This window comes from Argopecten irradians, chromosome 8 (genome assembly GCF_041381155.1).
Source record: "Argopecten irradians isolate NY chromosome 8, Ai_NY, whole genome shotgun sequence".
In the NCBI taxonomy this organism is placed as follows: domain Eukaryota; kingdom Metazoa; phylum Mollusca; class Bivalvia; order Pectinida; family Pectinidae; genus Argopecten; species Argopecten irradians.
The window spans coordinates 13,708,881-13,728,843 of record NC_091141.1 but is presented as its reverse complement, the minus strand read 5'-3'; the positions used below and the strand labels follow the sequence as shown (position 1 = coordinate 13,728,843).

The following is a 19,963-nucleotide window of genomic DNA, read 5'->3' as shown; positions in this document are numbered from 1 at the left end:
CAACATGGATGTAAATACAATCTAGACTAGATAGCGTATTAATGCTACTCAAGTGTTTAAGCCTACACAAGATATACTGGTACTGCATGCATTTTAATCTGTACACTAGAAATAGAGAAACTAATACATGTATTTAAGATATGGACAATCATTTAAACAGAAAACCATACAACATGTAGGGTATGATACATGGACATCTGGATCTGACAGCACATCACAACATCAAAATATACAGGTACAATATATATAGATATAGACTGTCTAAAGGAACTGATGTTTTCTTGAGGATTTTTTTTAGTACAAAATTAATTATTTATATACCGTATTCCACCCAATAAGCACTCCCTCCTTGTAATGGCTTCTCTCCCTTTTTTGAAGACTTTCTTTCATTTATGTTGACTTAAATACAGAGTGAAACCATACAATTTGTGTAGGTTTCTCTATTTGATTTCTATTGTAAATGATTAATGACTTACTCCGTGCAATTTTTAACACCCATGATGCTTATTGGGTTAAATACAGTAAATGAAATCCATTAATCTTCACAATTTGGACCATAAACTAAAAATATACATCATTCAACCAATTCTTAATATTTCAAGGATCATAATTTTGCGATCACGTTGATGACCAGTGAAATCATGAAAAACATCATCCCCGCGAAAATAACCAGGTATTAGGGATTTGTTATGATTTGATAGAATATTATCCTCAACAGAACTACCAGAACCATTACTACTACACAATATCAATACTAGGCGGTGGGACACTGTGGTATATATCTGGATGTTTGTGGTATATCATACAGGAACTCCATACCAATATGTTACATATATATATATATACCAATTTACCTTTTTTTCAACCTGTAATAAAAGTCAAACAACACCAATGTAATACACACATCTAAATCTACACCTAATACTACCACTGCAAAGTAAGCTGAATTACCCTTGAAGCCTGCTTTTCTAGAATCTATCGCTCGCACAAACGCATTCCTCGCTATAGCATCTGAAAACATCTTTGCTTAGTACATAGTTACTTCCCTTGCAGGTATGTACTATTGTGGTTTCATTATTTTGTGAGGGAAAGTCACATTGTGTTCTCCAAAAAGTATGACGTTACACTGGGAAACACGTCACAAACAAAACATATCCACAAGGGCAGATAACTCTGTAATGTGCAAATACAGTATATCTAGCATAGCGCATCTAGCCTCGCGCATTTCTACAGAACCAAAAATGCTACAATATGTTAATCGTCACACAAAATACAACTCCCCAATATCAACCTAAATGTTCAAACAAGAATTTAGACACATCACTACGCCAATGCAAGCACGCTGCTATCGTTTCTATCCCTAGTTTGTTAGCATCACATGATCTACACTACAAAATAAACACTATCACCTAGCGCATTTTAATTGCCTCCCTTGTGATCCAACCCTACACCCCATATATCTATATCCATCCTTAGAAAGTATTTCTTGCTATATTCCATAGGACATTCTGGTATGTCTATATCTTTTGAACATCGCCCAGCATATTGCTTACTTGCACCTGGGACCCTAACTCTACGCCCTTACGCACTGCACTTTAATTCAATAAACGCTTATGCATATCACTAATTTTCTCAAATTTCAAACACAACAATCTTCTTTAATTTCACCATAGTACACAACATTTCATGAAGAAATATTTCTTATCAATATGATAAATCAATTTGCACTTTATTACATCTTAACATTTCAAATTCATTGCAAAATAATCATTTGAAGCAGTGACAGCACACTTTGTACATGTCTAAGACTTTCCACACAGCAGTCAATATGGCCTATCAGTTTACCCTGTATACAGGACCTACAGAACTTGACAACTGCTTCCATTGATGGTGTCAAATTTATTTAGCACCAGAAAAATTAGCATTCTTGAGTGTTTAAGCCTACCCAGTAGATAAGACTAGTGAGTTATAGTCAGTGTGATTAACTAGGGAGCCTTCTGCCATATTATCGTGTCTATACATCTACATAGTCAGTGTCTGTGTGTCAAAACCAGGGGCCATAAAAATAATTCAAAATGTGTCAAAATGTAACATCACTTCAAATTTTAATGCTTAAATTTGATGAAATTATGTTTTGTTCATAAACAAATCATGTTGATAATTTTAAAATGTTGTATATTTCCAAATTTTTACTGATTAAATTAAGTATAATGCAGTTTGATTTATTTTTGGCTCTACTCTCTAAAACTTTAACAAATATTGAGGAAAGGTAGGCATAACATGTCTTAAGTATAATGCATTATTTTTTTGCTATTTCAAAATAAATTAAGTTACAAAATGAAGTCGTACAAAAATAGAAAACAGTTAATTTTTGGACCACCTAGGCCTATAATGTAAATTGAAATTGCAAATTATTTATCTACTACAAATGTAAAATTTGCATTCAAATATGAGTTAAAAATATGCTGACTTGTTTATAAAGATTACTCAATACAATGAAAAAATATCTTTATAGCCAAGTCATTGAAAAAATAAGAGATGTAACTCCTGGAGCCAACTCCTTATAGCTAAGTGTTCTACATACGGATACACAGGGATGTGTTGATATTGGCGATTTGGAAACCAAAAAAGTGTGGTCTTATTAAGCAGGTGGTCTTTATACAGAGGGGGTTGCTCAGGCAGGTTTTACTGTATATGTAGCTTTGACCTTGACCATTTCCCCTCCAAATCTAAGTTGAGATAATGAAATTCCTTTGTGAAGCATATATTTAATAGATAAATACAGCCTTCAACCAATCAAATCTTATCCCCTTCCCCCTACATCCTACACTACCAAATTAAAACCAATTAATACACTCCTCCCTTATACAAGGACTTTAATAGATCCAGCCCACCCATCTAAAAAATGCACTATTACAGCTATTTATTCTGAAATTCCTATCTACACACTTACAAACATTAAATCTATTTTAGCAACACTTTAAAAACACCTTAAATCTACTCTAGAAATAAATTTAAAATCATACAAAAACTGCATAAAATTAGTTCTCCTGAAATGGCCTAAATCTTCACTATGATCTTAGTGACACAAATCTAGGTCTACTTCATATCAAAGTAAAACCCAAACTACCAAAATTTGATCAATAATTTGTGAGATGATACATACCCCTCCAGGTTGACTGTGACGGTGGCGTTACCCTCACCGTGGTCATTCTTGGCGGTGACCTTATACTGACCACTGTCCTTGGCTGTGAAACTCTGAAAATTGAAAATTACAACATAAACAATTACCGATACAAGTTTTTTCTAATTACAAATATGAACCATTGAACTAATGTTACAGTAGTGAATAACAAATATCACAAATCACAGTAAATTATTAGACACAAATAAAGGATAAATAAATGGACCACAATTCATGGTAAAAATTACTGGTAATGGATAATAAATCATGGTAAGTTAATGGTTACAATTAATGGATAAATTAATGGATCACAAATCATGGTAAAATTAATGGAATATAAATCATGGTGATATATATGGACCATGATGACATTTCAAATATTACACTTCAGTATTTCCTATCTAAGGGCACATGATTACAGTTTAAAAAAAAAGAGTCAGGTGAGTGCTAACATCTATAGATTTAGAATCAGAAGGTTTTGATATTTAGTTCAATGGGGTGTACTGATATCACTGGTAGCTAATATCAATTTACTGGCCATGTGTTTAATGTCAGGTAAAAACTTTTAAAAGATTTTTTAACAAATCACTGATGGTATCGTGTTGGTATGTTTAGGCACAGTTTATGTACTTATGTAACATGAGCTGCTTACTAAAAGTATTCATCGATCGAAATAAATAAACCAGCCTCACCCTTAAATCTGGATTCCAAAGAGGAACACTGCAAAGTTTTATCATTAAATTACCAAAGATACTACATATGTAACAAGTTTTCTCCCATATCAGCAATCTGATCATAAATATTCTAAACGTTATAATTCAACAACATAATCATCCTAAATGTTTGTGTTTAGTAAGATAAATATAAGCTATATCTTCTTTTAACTTAAACTTGAGCCAAAATGCTTCTAAAAATATCTCCAAAACTCCATCACATACACATAAATATTGTGTGGTGCTTGCCATGTAATCATTTCAACAACTCAATTTACCATTACTATAAAAACACTGTAATATATCTCACTTAAAGTTCAGCTTCGATGTGAATGTCTTCCTCATTTCAAACATTTTCTGAAGTAGGAATTCTAACTATTTACAAATTAAAGAAATGTGGTTTTGTACTTGTAAGAGTGTGGCACGTCACTACAAAGACAGACCTGTCTATATCCAAAGTTCAATCAAAAACCTGTGTAAAGTGACAAATTCCAAAAATAAAAACTGTGTAAACTGACAAAGTCCAGTCCAAAAACCTGCGTAAATTGACACGGTACAATCAAAAACCTGTGTAAACTGACAGAGTCTAATCAAAAACCTCTGTAAACTGACACAGTCTAATTAAAAACCTGTGTAAACTGACAGTCTTATCAAAACCTGTGTAAACTGAAAGTATTATCAAAATCTGTGTAAACTGACAGTCAAATCAAAACCTGTGAAAACTGACACAGTCAAATCAAACCTGTGTAAACTGACACAGTCCAATCAGAAACTTGTGTAAACTGACACAGTTCAATCAAAACCTGTGAAAACTGACACAGTTCAATCAAAACCTGTGTAAACTGACACAGTTCAATCAAAACTAGTATAAAAATCTAACTTGACATTATCTTATGACAATGCTGCCCCATTTTACACTGTCTATAATCAAAATTCTGTTTGTTCATCTTTGTCACATCATAGGGTTAAAATCAACCATGTGTTTAGAAGCAACCATGTGTTTATAGCATGCATGCAAGGACAAGATTTATTATGCAAAAGACCTGGGTATAAGACCACTATTGAAACCAAATTATGTGCATTCATTGTTCACATTAAAGTCTTTAATGACGAGTACTGTTACCTACCATGACATCCAAGAATAACTGATGTTCGTCTCCTTTGTTCTCCGCCCTCATCTTATAACGGAAGTTAGGTGTAATGATCCTGTTATCCTTGAACCAGGTGACAACGGGTTTTGGGTTAGCCGTACATTTACATTCAATCACCAGGTTCTTGTTTTCTTGGTTCACGACAGGTTTGTCTGAGAATGTAGGTGGCGTACCTGCTGGCTTCGGCTTGGCACCACCTGTACAAACAGATGTGTCTTTTGGTAAAAAACGTTCAATAGTTTTATCATTAGCAAGGACTTAATGGAGGTGCAAAATAACACTGCTTTATCAGAGATTATACAGCATGGAATAGACAGATATGCTTTTGAGGCCTCTAATTGGCTTTAATTATAAAAAAAAATTTTTGTGATATGCAAGATTTGGTACCACCATAGTTCACACATCATATAGTTTGTCACAGTGGGTCTCTGAACTTTCTGTTCATTTGTGCCTTTCTAAAGTAATTTAAACACATCTCATTCTCTTTTCCATCTTTGACCCAGCATTCTTCAATACAAATGCATTTAACGGCAAGAAAATGCTATTTTGGATGTATTACTATTAGTTTGCTGCTATGAACTTGAAAAGTGACTGTGAAAGTAACTGTAAAGTGTAGACTTTACTCAAAGATCAGGGCTCAATAGCATAAATCTTCTCAAGGATCAAGAAAACTTCAAGAATCCCATTGTCTATTGTAAATGTTTGGATGGGAATCTTAATTTCTGAAAATATTCATACTATCGGCTACTTACCTTGGAAGTTGAGAGTGATGTTAGCATTTGATTCACCCAGGTCGTTGGCTGCAGTACATTTATAGGAACCTCCATCTTCTGTTTGAGGATCCTGGGAACACAAAAACACAAGTCATTAATGATAAATCAAACAACCAGGTCAACCTTCAAATTCTTAACTACATATATAGGTGAAATGTCAATATATAGGTCAGTGTGACCTAGCTATGGCTATTTAACTACAACAATATCTGTATTATAATTTAAAGGAACATGCACTTTTCCAACCATGATTTCAAATATTGCAGAGGAAAAATCATGTAAAATATAGAATATGACGAGGAAAGTACATGTAACATATAGACTATGCTCTGTTATTAGATTTTTTGTTTGTTTGAACTTTAAAATGCCATGTCGATACTGTTCTAGTAAATGGCACATTAAGATAATTATGGTAAAACTTCATGGAATAATGTTGATTTGCTTTGTTTGAGACACAGATTATACAGTAAATCCTAAAGACTTTAGTGCTTATAGAGCTGCTGATAAGGTATACAGGAAATTACATTGAATAATGAGGCTAATTAAAACAAGTCTTCAGATGCTCCAACGTAATGAGCCTTTAATGTCGACAGCTGATCAAAACAGCTGGGCTAGCTTAACGAGGTTTAATAAACAGTGGTAAAATTAACGGATCTGTATGGAGCAATGATGGGATGTTCCAGACTTAGATATATCTCCAAATAGTTCATGTCTGCTGAAACGAATTATGTTTACAAGAATGCTTGGAACTCTTTTGTTAATCTGTAAGTTTAATTGTTTTGATGGTTGCTGAACTTAATGATTGCCCTGCATGAATAGCAGGTTGAGTTCCATCAATCAGCATCATGAAGTTTTGTTAAAACTACAGGTGTAGCCCGTTGTATAACAGGTGTTCCTCGTAAGGAAGTCCCACCTACACATCACATTAAGTATCATCCTGCTCTCACTATACATCAGCAATATACTGGATCCTAACAACCCCAGCATGTGATGGATGAACAATACAACTTCCCATCAACGCCTCCATATTTTAAGAGCTAGGCACAATGGTTTCCCTTCTCAAGCTGTGCTCCCCTTTTTTGGTATACTAGATTCTAACTAAGGCTTCAACTGCAGACTTTTCCCCCTCCTCTTCCAGTTTTTGTTTATTATCATTTTCCTTTTTAATTAATTTTTCTTATCTCTCACATATGAGTTCCCTGTACTCTAACTAAACACTGTCCATCCTCTTCCTACACATTTAGGTTCCCATCCATAACTTACAGGTTTACAACTTCTCACACACTTCGACACTCTCTTTCCAGGTCCTCACTAATCCTTTCTCCAACTTTCTAGATTACCAATTTGAACCTCATATTCATAATCCCTGCCCTGAACATGGTTTCACTTGTTATTATTGATTTTCAAAACCCCTGTGTAACGAACTTTATTGAAATCAGATGACTTTGAAATGTTAAACCCATTAGGGGTGACAATGGTCATCATAGATTTCCTTGGCAATCTTCACATCTGTATTGCACACATACTAGCAGCTAATATATGCAATTTCAAAACAATATGCTTATTGATTTTCGGGCAAATCTCTGGAAACCAATTATGGACAAACGACTTGTTGATAACTTATTGGTAGGGCTCACAGAGATGAGGGGTCCTAATAAGTCTGTCTCCTATAGCTACACAGCCACCACCACCCCACTCCCCCGATGACCTGATATATCTTACATTACATCCTTTGTATTTCCATATCACACAGGTAATTTGTGCTCTCAAGTACATAATGAATTACAGGTCAGATCCATCATAACAAATTATACCAACCCATCAACAGACCAAGCACAGAGAGAAACACTGTTACCATAGCAACTCTCAAAATGGCTGACTGCATAGCAATTTCTGTGTATACTTGCATATACCAAACACTGTAATTACCTGAGGTAGGATTTATCTATGGATGGGTACCATCATACAGATATTGGCTTTAACTGGTAGAACATTGGCTAATACTGAGCAATATTATTTTGGCATCCTTTTCACTTAATTACCTAGACATTGATCCTTTTGACAAGGAGATTTCTAACAGTTATTAGATTACACATCATGTTTTTTCCTGATGTATCCTTACTGGTTCTGAACAGTTTGTACCTTACATTGTCTCCTGGCCATTTAAAACCAAGACCATGATATACCAATTTCCATAGAAATTACAGACATATGGCCATAGAATCTCTTTGAACTTTACAATCCATATCATCAGCCATCACCAAATAAAGTTTTAAAAAGCTTCATTTATTTTAAGGGAAATATCTAAAAACCTGCAGTTGTGTAAGGACAAAAAGACAAAGGATTTAATCATACCTATAGTTTTCCCCTATCTTCAATATGTGACACTAAAGAACTTAGCAAAGCATATTCAAACATATATTCATGTAGAAACACATAACACCCACTTTACAGGTACATGTATACCATCTACATACATATCTTATCACTTATTCCACTGTATAAAAGGGGCTACAGTGGCAGAGTGGTTAAAATGTCCCGACATATTACCACAAGCCCTCCACCTTTGGGTCACAAGTTTGAATCCCATGTGGGACAGTTGCCTGGTATTGACCGATGGTCAGTAGTTTTTCACTGAATACTACCAACAAACTAGCATGTCCTTAACCTGGCTGTTAATAGGATGTTAAACTAATCTAACTGAACTAACCATTGTCTACTGTCTACCTGGAATTCCCAGCACAGCTGAGAACAGCTACGTGTGCCAACTCCACACCAGAAATCATCACCATTCCTGTTACCATGACAGTATTTCTATGCAATTTTGTTGGTGAAAACAGATTCTTTCAATGTGTTTAACACAATGAAAACTCATCGACTATACCCATGCAGTCTCCAACACTGCTTACATTTGGAACATTGTCAAATTCCTCCATCCCTATATAGTTCCTTGTGCTATTTTAAGCCACCGAGACAACCCTGTGTTACTTTTCAATGCAGAACAAGGATATCTAAGTCACTTCCTGTCAAAACTTCCAGGATTGATAATACAGCCACAGAACATTGTATCATTTCTCTTAAAGTTTGAAACCTTTTTGTCCTATCAGTCTGCCTTTTCCATTTGTAACATTAAAACTGGGGCCGTGGCAGTATAGTTAAGATGTCTTTAAATATTAAGCCCCCACCAACGACCTGGCACGTCTCTAAATAAACCTGGCTGATATCATATAATTAGGATGTTAAGTTAATAAAACCAAACTAAACCATTAAAACTAATTTACTATTAAAATCTTTGCACTGCAATAACCATTTTGCATAAAATATTTCTTTATCATCACATTGTTCCATACAATTTTTAAAAAGTTTGTATCTCTCTGATCTGTCTGTATATCCAATAGGTCTTTTTTCATTAATTACTCAGTCTGTCCATCCGTCCAGCTGTCAATCCATCTGTCTGTCTGTTTTTCTGTCTGTCCGTATGTCAATTGACAGATCTGTCTGTCTGGTCTGGTTATTCATCCATTTAACAATCTACCCGTTCGTCCATTCTTAGATGTGCTTGTCTGTTACTCCATTAGTCCATCATTTCCCTATCTACGATCTGCCCACAGGAGTTTGTCTTATTAGACACTGTGTGGTCCAGTCAGATAGCTCGGTTGGTCTGACATTTGGCAGGTACAAACGTCAGCTGTAGATTCCTAAAATAATATGAAATTGTCTGGAAAACAAAGCTACATTAAACAGCTGTGATAATGTGGTGATACCACACAGTAGTAGCCCTCGTCAGCCTGCTCAACTCCTCCAAAACCAGGCAATATTATTCATTTTAGGAAATACTTAACTAAACAATTTACAAGTGGGTGTATAATTACAAGTTGATAGTGGTTGGCACAGGAGTTACCCTGAAGTGTGATACCAGACTTTTCTTTACAGTGTGAATAGCTACATTGACAAGATCCTTCAGGTTATCAAGTGGAAATTGACAGTTAAATGTTACATACAATCCAAGGCAACCAGAAAAAACATCATGATGAAATAGTTGGAAATTTTTGAATTCCTTTCTTTAATTTGTTTAGATTAAGCTGGCATATTTGATACAAATACATTTGTTTTGAATGAGATTTACATCTTTTCAAAATATTTCCATGTATTGGAGAATAATGAAGACTGAACATGAAAGTCTATGTATGAAAGTTTTAACCTTCCTCTAGATGTTTATGTTTCTTAGATAACTGAGAAACAGACCAGTCTGTACTGTCATGGTGCAGGTACCTTGATTGCTATGACACATACTAACAGTCACAGCATTAGGGCATTCCAGGATTAGGAGCTGGAGGAAAGCCATCACTAACCAGACATCTGTATCCAACTTGGGAGTTGAACTCATGACCCAGTGGTATAAGGCTTTGTGGTAACATGTAGAAACACTTAAGAGCTCATATATATCTAAAATTATTGTATGTAAAATGAATATCAAATTCTGCCAGATGAAATTCTGTAGTTCTCTTCACATTCTATTTGTTGTGTATGTGTGTGCTACAGGTCTATATGCCATAGAAATTATAAAGAGTTTTGTAACATTTCTGTTTAATTAAAATTCTATCAATTTCATTTTCGCTAGTTACAAATATCATTTCATCATTATTTCAATCTGACATACTACTTGAAATTTTTTTTCTAAGTGAAGTATCCCAGCTTAGAAATAATTTGTTGGAACCAGACTGGCGACATGATATAAACTGACAGGAACTTGGAAAGATAGTAAAACAATTTTGAACATTATCTTCATCCTCAGAATTGAATACAATCATTACAAAGGAGTCTTACAACCGAACACTCGTATCAACTTTAAACATACAAGTCTCAAGTCTATTACCAGTAGAAACTAGGAACAAATTCAAGTAGTTGATTTCATTGCATAAAGGTGTTTTTGATTTCATTTTCAAATGTACTTTAAGATGCATTTCATCGAACTGTACATAGAGTTATACAGGGTAACAAATATATAAGGCCAAAAAAAGTACCAGGTATGTCTATTTAGGGTTACATTCGCCAGAAAATAGGGTCGCTAGGTTGGGACATATTTTTTTTTTTTTTAGTGTGTCTTTCACTCTAAAATAATGGCCGGAACTGGAGTTTGAGGTGGAAATCCCGACTTTTTCTAGAAAAGTGGGAAAAAAATGGGATAAGGGGTAAAAAATTATGGTCGGTTGGTTAACCCTAAATGACATTTTTTTTTCTTTTTTTTTTTTTGCCTAAATATGAACAGCAGGTCTATCATTCATGTCGGAAAATACATATACACAATGTACAAAGAATTGATAATTCAACCATGATTTGTATGTATATAGATTTGTCTGTACATGTATATAGATTCAATTCCACATTTATATCTTTGAAGTGCAGTAAAAACTTGGGAATGAAAAAATCAAAAGCTCATCTAAAAAAAAAGTTCCAAAACTTCAAATTAGATCTACATCAGAATTTTGTAAATGGATGCCAACTTATTTTTCAAAACCTTAAGTGCTTATAAAACAAGCCTCAAAACAGCAAAGAGCACTTCAATATCCATAGCAACAAAAGTGTAGCTCTCTTAAATATTGATTTTGTAATTAAATACAAGTAGGTAGTAACAAGTCTTACATCGTAACAACAATGGGGTCAAACACTTGTTACCACGGTAATGCTCCCAACTAGCTTTTTTTTTCTAATTATGCAAAGAAAACATTACAATGATAAGATATATATAGATCTTACTACATGCTACGATCACGTTTTTCACATAAATATTCGGTATGTAGGCCAAAATACTTCTTTCTGATTCCCATTGATGAAAAGGAAGCGATTTTCTCTTTGATTACACATCCATAAAAAAAGATTATGTACAACAAATATAAATACATGCTGATACATTGCACATGACATTTAATTTTTATTTTAAATCATTTCTTTTTTTAATTACCTAGTCTTCTGAGAAGATAAATACAATAAAGTGATACCTGAATCTACAAACATTGTATTTGCATATGACAGAGTTATCTGCCATTGCGGGTAGGTATTAATTGTGACGTCATTTGTTTCAGAGGGTAGCCTCATAATTTTTGGAAAAAACAATGTGATTTGCTTTAAAAAAATAATGACATCACTATGGAGAGACCAACCTGATAGGGGGGGGGGGTTAACTCTAGCCGATTAACTCTGTAATATGACACTATAGGACCCAGTTAATGTGACAATCATGTTGCATCAGCTAGAGTATCATCTAAATGTCCTCTCCATGTGATATAAGATCAGCCATTAGAGGCCATGGCAACCATTATTGATATTTCATCTGACATGACCACAAAAGAAATGAAGGTTCTTGATTTGGTCAAAAAGTCGTTACAATTTAAAAGTGCTGAGGTTAGTCAGTTGTATTGAGACAGAGATAGAACACCACCCAATACATCGTGATTCTAATGCAAAGAAACAGAAGAACATATGGGCAATGACATGTTACAATGAAAGTGTATTGTATTCTTATATTAAATGTTTGTTTGTTTATTTGATCAAATTAACATCCTAGAACAGCCAGGGCCATTTAAGGACCACTTCCCATGTAAGCGGTGTACATGTTGAGAGCATGTTTTGGGAGGCTGGGAGAGCATGTTTTGGGAGGCAGGCTGTATATTTGTATTGTGTCTTTTTGTAATAGAGGAATTTCTTGCTCTCCTTATATTGCTATCTCACTGAAGCATGCCACAGAAGACACTAAATAAGCGAACCTCATTTTTTCAAATGTCTGAAATATCGGTAAAGTAACATGATGTAAGGAAAGTATCATAATTCAATACGTATCATGATGAATTGTTACATTTCTAAACTAATTATACAATACATGAAGAATGTGATGCTATACCCATTAAGTATCTGTAGAATTCCTCATGTAATTAAACATTCTGCTTTGATGTGATAGACTCCTGAAGTAAATTCTGTATCTATTACTGCCCTGCCTTTTTACGTCAGTGATCCAGTGATTATGTAACGGTAACTAAAGCGGCTACGAAATGATGATTAAGTGTTCCTATAAAACCCATGGGTGGCATAGAAACGCTTTCACAATTATATACCTTTATAACTATGGTCCAAAATTCTACATTTTTAACCCAACCAATGCAAATTTTATCAGACAAAAAAAAACTTGCTAATATGTAACACACAGCAAATTAAACACATGTATACAACATGCATGTTCTGACTAAACACCACCATTATAATAGTCTATCAAGCCTGTCCATCAAGAGGGCGTTTCCCCTTCTCAGGTTTGGAATAGATGCAGGTTACGTAATTATCAGAATGAAACACAAGTGTTTCCTCCGCCACAAGAGTTTTGGAATTACTGTCGATGAACATTTCCACAAAAACCAAATTTAAAAGTGATAGTTTTGCACTGGATACGACATTGATGACCGGGAGAGGAATCTGAGGCAGCCACACGACCCAGACATCTGTAGATTCTAAACCCCAAAATTATCTAAGCTCATAAACTATTGGATCTCATGTGTATACAGAAAATGTTTACAATGGTGAAATAGACCCTGGTCCTAAACAGGTAGGAGGGCCGTGAAACTATACAGAGAACTCATTAATCTGGACAACAACTGCCGTAAATCTGATATAAATCTGGTTTTTCACACACAGATGAAAACATAAACGTTTGATCTGACAAGATTTCAATCATTGTGTTTCTTACTAGTCATCATTTTTGTATATCCAGACAGCGGCTAATGGACAAATCTGTAAGAGCTCTTTAACAATTTCTGAACGCTATATTTAAAGCAGTCAACGCCATAGCAATAAGATCTAATTACACTTTGGTAGAGACCTCAATCCATTAGCCTATATCAGAGTGAAAAGAAGAAAAAAAGACAAATTTCTGTAAAGTGCCTCAACCAAGAATTGAACCTGGATCTACAGGAAGACAAACCTATGGCTCTACCATTAGAGACAAAGAAGCATGTTCTGTCAACTAAATGACTGAGACCATAAATCACTTTCCACATACTCTTTTACAATTCTTTAAAGGGGGCAAATATATTTTATATTCATGTAGTAAGTTACACAGCAATGACAATTATCCAGGGACAAATGAAATCACTTTGTTATAAGCATAATTTGTTTAACACATATTACAGACAATTCTTATAGGCAGGGAAGTAAAATTACTCCAATATAACCATGAATTGGTGTTAAGCATGTTTGTCATAAACATGTTTTACTGTATCTCTGAAAATTGGTATTGTTTACAAAATAATTATATGAAATTCAAAAAGGATCTCCTTATCACACTTTGAAAATTATATCAAATTTCTTTCTTTTTTTTTCAAAATAAAGAAATGAACAACAGATCAGGAATGAATAGAAATTTTGTGTGATCTGACGATAACGGGTAGAAAATGTTGGTAGAAAATCTACATTCACATCCCCGCACTGAAAGGCTACATTTTCACTGTAACACTAAATTCAAAGCCATGATGTGAACTGTTGTACCAGATTTAGAGAGGTAGGAGTTACTTCCCTTTTATTGAAAAAATAAAAAGAAACGGAAACCATAGTGGTTAATCCACACAAACATCTCAAACACATGTAAAAATAGTGTAACTTTACAACCAACTGGACACAATCTGTCAACCTGTGTATATAGATCTTACATGTTGGCAGTAGTTAAAATGACTCTGAGGTTCTTACAATGATAGACAATTTGAATATCAATATTTACATGAAATCAGGGTATCAAAGCAAGACCCATCATGGTGACAATTGAATGCTGTGTCCCCTGACCAACATGTCTGTTTCATTAGCTACTGATGTGCTGTCATAGCTCCACCTAAAATTGTATAACATTTTACATATTGCACTTGCTATGTTATCATTCACCACAAATGTTCACCTGTAAACAAGGGAAGGTGATCTGTTACAAAAAAATAGCCACTTTCGATAAAGAATATAATGAGTCTTACCTTGATCTGTAACTTGGCTGTGTAGCTGTCCTGCGCACCTGCTGTCGGAGTAAGTGTGATACTATAGCGTCCTCCGTCACTAATCTCCTGGGTCTCACGGAACCAGCGAATCTTCGGAGTTGGTTTGGCCTCCAGGTTACAAGTCATCACCAACATAGTCTTCTCCTGCTTGATGGATGGCTTCTGGAGGAAGTGGGGAGCTTTTCCCTCCGGTGCTCTGTGGATAGACGGATTGATTAGATAGTTAAGGGGAGGTAAGATATAAGTTACAAGAGATAGATTTTCATCAATTATTTTATATAAAGGGATTCAATACATAAGTAATACATGTGCTTAAATTAAAGTTAATTTCAGAAAGGCTTTTAAATTTAAACATTTTTCAGACAGTAACAAACTTTATAGAACTGTTTTTCGTAAAGTCAGAAAAAAAATACTTACGCTGCTTTCTTTCCTGTTAGAAAAAGAATAAAAAAGAATGTATCAATTAATGTAAACGAAATAACAAACAATTTTCAATTTCAAAGTGCTTAGTCAAGACCCAGTGTATAGATAAAATGGTGGAATGAATTTAGAAAGAGAAAAAATATGACACACTCTGAAAAATATGTTATTTACTCCATTGAAACATGAATCAACGAAAAAAATGTACAAGTCATAATACACAAATAAGTAAACAATACTCAATTCTTTCTTTAAATGAAGGTACCATTTCAACTTTAATCAAGTTTAAGTTTAGTATCATATTTTTCTAAAGTTTGCAGAGTGTGTCAATTCAAAACCAAAATAAAGCAATAAAGGAGAGTGAAGATACCAAAGATAAACTTAAAACACATACAAAGGGAGATAAACCAAATCTGTCAGGGTGGAAAAGTGGGCAAAGGTAAAAATAAAACAATGGTGTACCAAACTAAATCAAATCAAATCGACAATAGACAGGGTAAATAAAGGCAGTGTTGTAGATAGATTCACAGAGGACAGAATTGGAAACAGTATACATCTGTAAATGGGTAAAAAATCATTGAAAATTCAATATCTTCATGACTTTTGTACTCAAGACTCTTCCATTAGTTAAATGCAACCATTTACTGTACAAACACAGGTTATCCCCAATACCCAAACCATATCTTTTACTCCCTCAGGTGTTGCTGGTTTGATAGCTCCATGGTTTTTCCAGTAGCTGTATATATGTACGGTGTACAGGAATTCTCATGAATTTCCCAATGTTATGAGGGGAGACAAGTTTATATAATATTGTTTAGTGTACAGGAATTGTCATGGGTTTGACAACACTATGTGGGGAGATAACTCTATATAATATTGTATAGTGTACAGGAATATATGGTCATGGGTTTAACAATGCTATGAGGAGAGACAACTCCTTGTGGTTGTTCAGCAGCTGTATGGTGTACAGGAATTATCATGGGTTTGACAATGCTATAAGGGGAGACAACTCCATAGGGTTGTTCAGCGATTGTTTGTAGTGTACAGTGGGTTTAACGGAGCAGTAAGCTGAGGAATAACACAACAATTCTTACCTCCCATCATTACACTAATACTTTTAGTTTTAGTTACTGAAATAAAATCAACCTTGATATGTTAGAGCTAACAGAATATCTACAGCTCCATGGCAACCGTTAGACATTGGATCCAAAATCACGAAAAAAAAACCCAGACATTTCTGTCTTCTTCTGCTTCATTATCAATATTTGTATATACTATGTAAACATTTGGAAATAATAGTTTGAATTTAACAATACTAGACTTGGATAAAAGATACATTTTAATGATTTGAATGAAATGGTTTTTGCTTGAAATTCAAAATAAATAAAACATGGCATAATGGGTATATCCAGAAAACAACTAGGTTATCTTCAATTATAAGAGGCCTGTATTAAAGAATAAGTTTGGCCTAAACCTTCATTGGAATATGAAATCTTTAGTATGTTGAAGTCTTCTTCTCACAAACAATCAAATCTAAGCTCATCCAAACAGATAAATTAAACCAAGTGTCATTTTTGAAAAATATATTTCTAAAATTTTTGAATTTGTACCTTTAAACTACCAAAAAGGTGATAACTTGAATGAAGATAAACAGTCATGACAATACAAACCTTCAAAGTTAAGTGTGATGGTAGCTGTAGACTCTCCGAGGTTGTTTTTTGCCACTGCCTTGTATTCGCCGCCATCTTCCTTGGCTGGGTTGGCAATCTCCAGGCACACTGTGTAATCATTCTTGATAGCATTAACAGTGGTCTTATGGCGTCCACCGTCCTTGAGGACCTTTGTACCCTGGTACCATACAATGGTGGGTTTGGGGTCGGCCGTCAATTTGCATTCGAATACGATTTTGTCTCCGGCCTGTTTTATGACAGGCTTCTGTGTAAACATTGGTTTCTGGCCCTGGGCCTTCTTCTCATCACCTGGAAACAAAATAGAACAATGATAAAACTCCATTTCAAACACATACATTAATCTGAAAACACGGAGTTATATGGCAGGATTGGACTGGTTGAATCATCCGTAACCAGGTTGCTCAGCAGTAAAGCATTCAATAGTGTTAAGAGATCCCAGGTTCAAATCCCAGTCTGGCTACTACATTTTCGCCTCTCCTGTTACAAAATTGGTGTCCAATGTAAAGTACCTATGATAGCTATATAGTGGTATAAAAGTCTTGTATGTCTCCAAAGACGAAGATTTTGAAAAAGGAGGGAGGAGTACAGCGTGATTGGACTGGGTCGATCATCAGTGACAAGGTAGATCAGTGGTAGAACATTCAGCTAGTGTTCAAAGGTTATGGGTTCGAATCTCGGTCTGGTTGCTACTTTATCTTCTCCTGTTACAGTTACATTGCTAAAATGCAGTAAAAACTGCCTTATAGTCTCTTCCTAATAACCAGAGAGAATGGTTAAATTCCATTCTCACCACGAAATTCTCTCCTCCTCGTAATAAATTATCATTTTCATGGATTAAGACAACTTGTTTTTTGGCATCAGTTCCTTTTTATCTACACCTTTATAATTTCCATTTATATATTTAGTATATGTTGTAATATCTGGTAATCCTGTGACCTGAACTAATGATGTACTTCAGGTCCTATATCATGTTGTCCTATTAAAATACACTTAGTTTAGGGCACTGGTACCAGTAATTGCTAGAGGAGTGAGCTACAAATGAACACTTAATGGAAGAGCTTGATGAACCTCTATCTTTCAATCTGATGATACCCTTTGATAAGTTCCTCCAAAAGTACAGAGATACTACCCTACTTGACAAGTACTTAAGTTGTTATAAATGATTGATAAAACAACTCTACATTAGAGGAATGCTGCTATTCCACTGTAAAAAATGATACCTGCAATAATGATAAGAATCATTAAATATCTTAAGTTTTCTAGAACAAGACGTCAGTCGGCAATGACATGTTCCAATGTCGTCCTGAATCAATCTAAGCCAAATACTTCAGTACTTACCAAGACTCTTAAATCAATGATTAACACAGAGGTCAACCAAGGTCATTGTAACCTGTACTAACAGATTCCTATCAACAGCTTTTCTATTTAATTTCCATGAGACAGGGGATGAAGGCGATATGGGCCTTATCGGTCAATGTAACCATTACGCTTTCCATATTTAGGCTTTCCAATTTAAACAAAACCAACTATCCTGTAATCTTGACTTTTCTGAATCTCGGTATACAGGAGGTGTGGAGCTTATCTGTAGATCTGATGATGTTTTGACCTAATTACAAACAGTATATCGTTAGTACAGGTGAGAGAGTACAGGGCTGAGGGGGTGAGCTTCCTGTCAGACCTCTCACACTTGTTTCCCCTAATACAGCTGGGTATGTCATGTTGTAAACATCAAAATGCCTATCACTAGCACTGTTCCTTCTTTAAGTAAGAGCTAACAAGGACAGATTTGGATACAAAAAAATCCTTTTTTTTTTATCAGTTAATTTATGACTAATGTAAAACATCCACCAATCCTGATAACCTTGGTGAAAATGAAAACATTGTTTTTTCTTCATTGTATTTTTTTCTTCTTCTTTAATTTGTAGCAGTGAACAAACAAGAATGAAAATATATTTGTTTTTTTAATCAACCAAGGAACCAAAGTTTAAAACAAGACCACTGTTGACCTGATTAAGTCCTGGGAATATATTCTTAATAAGTCTAATATAGGCTGTGCATCTATTTAGAATAAAAGGTGAAATCATTCTTGTTCAGTACAATGTCTGATTGTTTAATTTCCCATTAACAGCCGGGTTATTGTTCAGTACAATGTCTGATTGTTTAATTTCCCATTAACAGCCGGGGTTATTGTTCAGTACAATGTCTGATTGTTTAATTTCCCATTAACAGCCGGGGTTATTGTTCAGTACAATGTCTGATTGTTTAATTTCCCATTAACAGCCAGGGTTATTGTTCAGTACAATGTCTGATTGTTTAATTTCCCATTAACAGCCGGGGTTATTGTTCAGTACAATGTCTGATTGTTTAATTTCCCATTAACAGCCGGTTATTGTTCAGTACAATGTCTGATTGTTTAATTTCCCATTAACAGCCGGGGTTATTGTTCAGTACAATGTCTGATTGTTTAATTACCCATTAACAGCCGGGGTTATTGTTCAGTCCAATGTTTGTATGTTGATTTTTAATTTCCCATTAACAGCCAGGGTTATTGTTCAGTACAATGTCTGATTGTTTAATTTCCCATTAACAGCAGGGGTTATTGTTCTGTACAATGTCTGATTGTTTAATTTCCCATTAACAGCCGGGGTTATTGTTCAGTACAATGTCTGATTGTTTAATTTCCCATTAACAGCCAGGGTTATTGTTCAGTACAATGTCTGATTGTTTAATTTCCCATTAACAGCAGGGGTTATTGTTCTGTACAATGTCTGATTGTTTAATTACCCATTAACAGCCGAGGTTATTGTTCAGTACAATGTCTGATTGTTTAATTACCCATTAACAGCCAGGGTTATCTAAGGATATGTCAGGTTCAGGAGATGGAAAAAAGCAAGACTACTCTACTCATGGATGTAAAGTCAGTACATAGCAACTGCCCCATGTGAGTTTCAAACTCCCTACCTAGAGGCAGAGGTTTAGTGGTAACGTGTTGGGACACCTTAACCACTCAC

At 34.7% G+C, this 19,963-nt stretch overlaps 1 protein-coding gene across 15 annotated transcripts in view; it reads right to left on the bottom strand.

The window, feature by feature from the left end:
• Nucleotides 1-19,963, bottom strand: part of LOC138329432 (twitchin-like) — a 145,294-nt gene that overhangs the window by 93,062 nt on the left and 32,269 nt on the right. For 14 of the 15 annotated variants that reach the window (XM_069276443.1, XM_069276432.1, XM_069276428.1 and 11 more), the window contains exons 6-12: nt 16,932-17,240; nt 16,356-16,391; nt 15,259-15,271; nt 14,821-15,037; nt 5,801-5,891; nt 5,025-5,245; nt 3,167-3,258 (exon numbers count right to left, since the gene is read on the bottom strand). In XM_069276443.1, coding sequence (XP_069132544.1) covers nt 3,167-3,258; nt 5,025-5,245; nt 5,801-5,891; nt 14,821-15,037; nt 15,259-15,271; nt 16,356-16,391; nt 16,932-17,240 — 979 coding nt within the window. The remainder of the gene's footprint in view (nt 1-3,166; nt 3,259-5,024; nt 5,246-5,800; nt 5,892-14,820; nt 15,038-15,258; nt 15,272-16,355; nt 16,392-16,931; nt 17,241-19,963) is intronic. The other variant, XM_069276435.1, reaches the window with a different exon arrangement.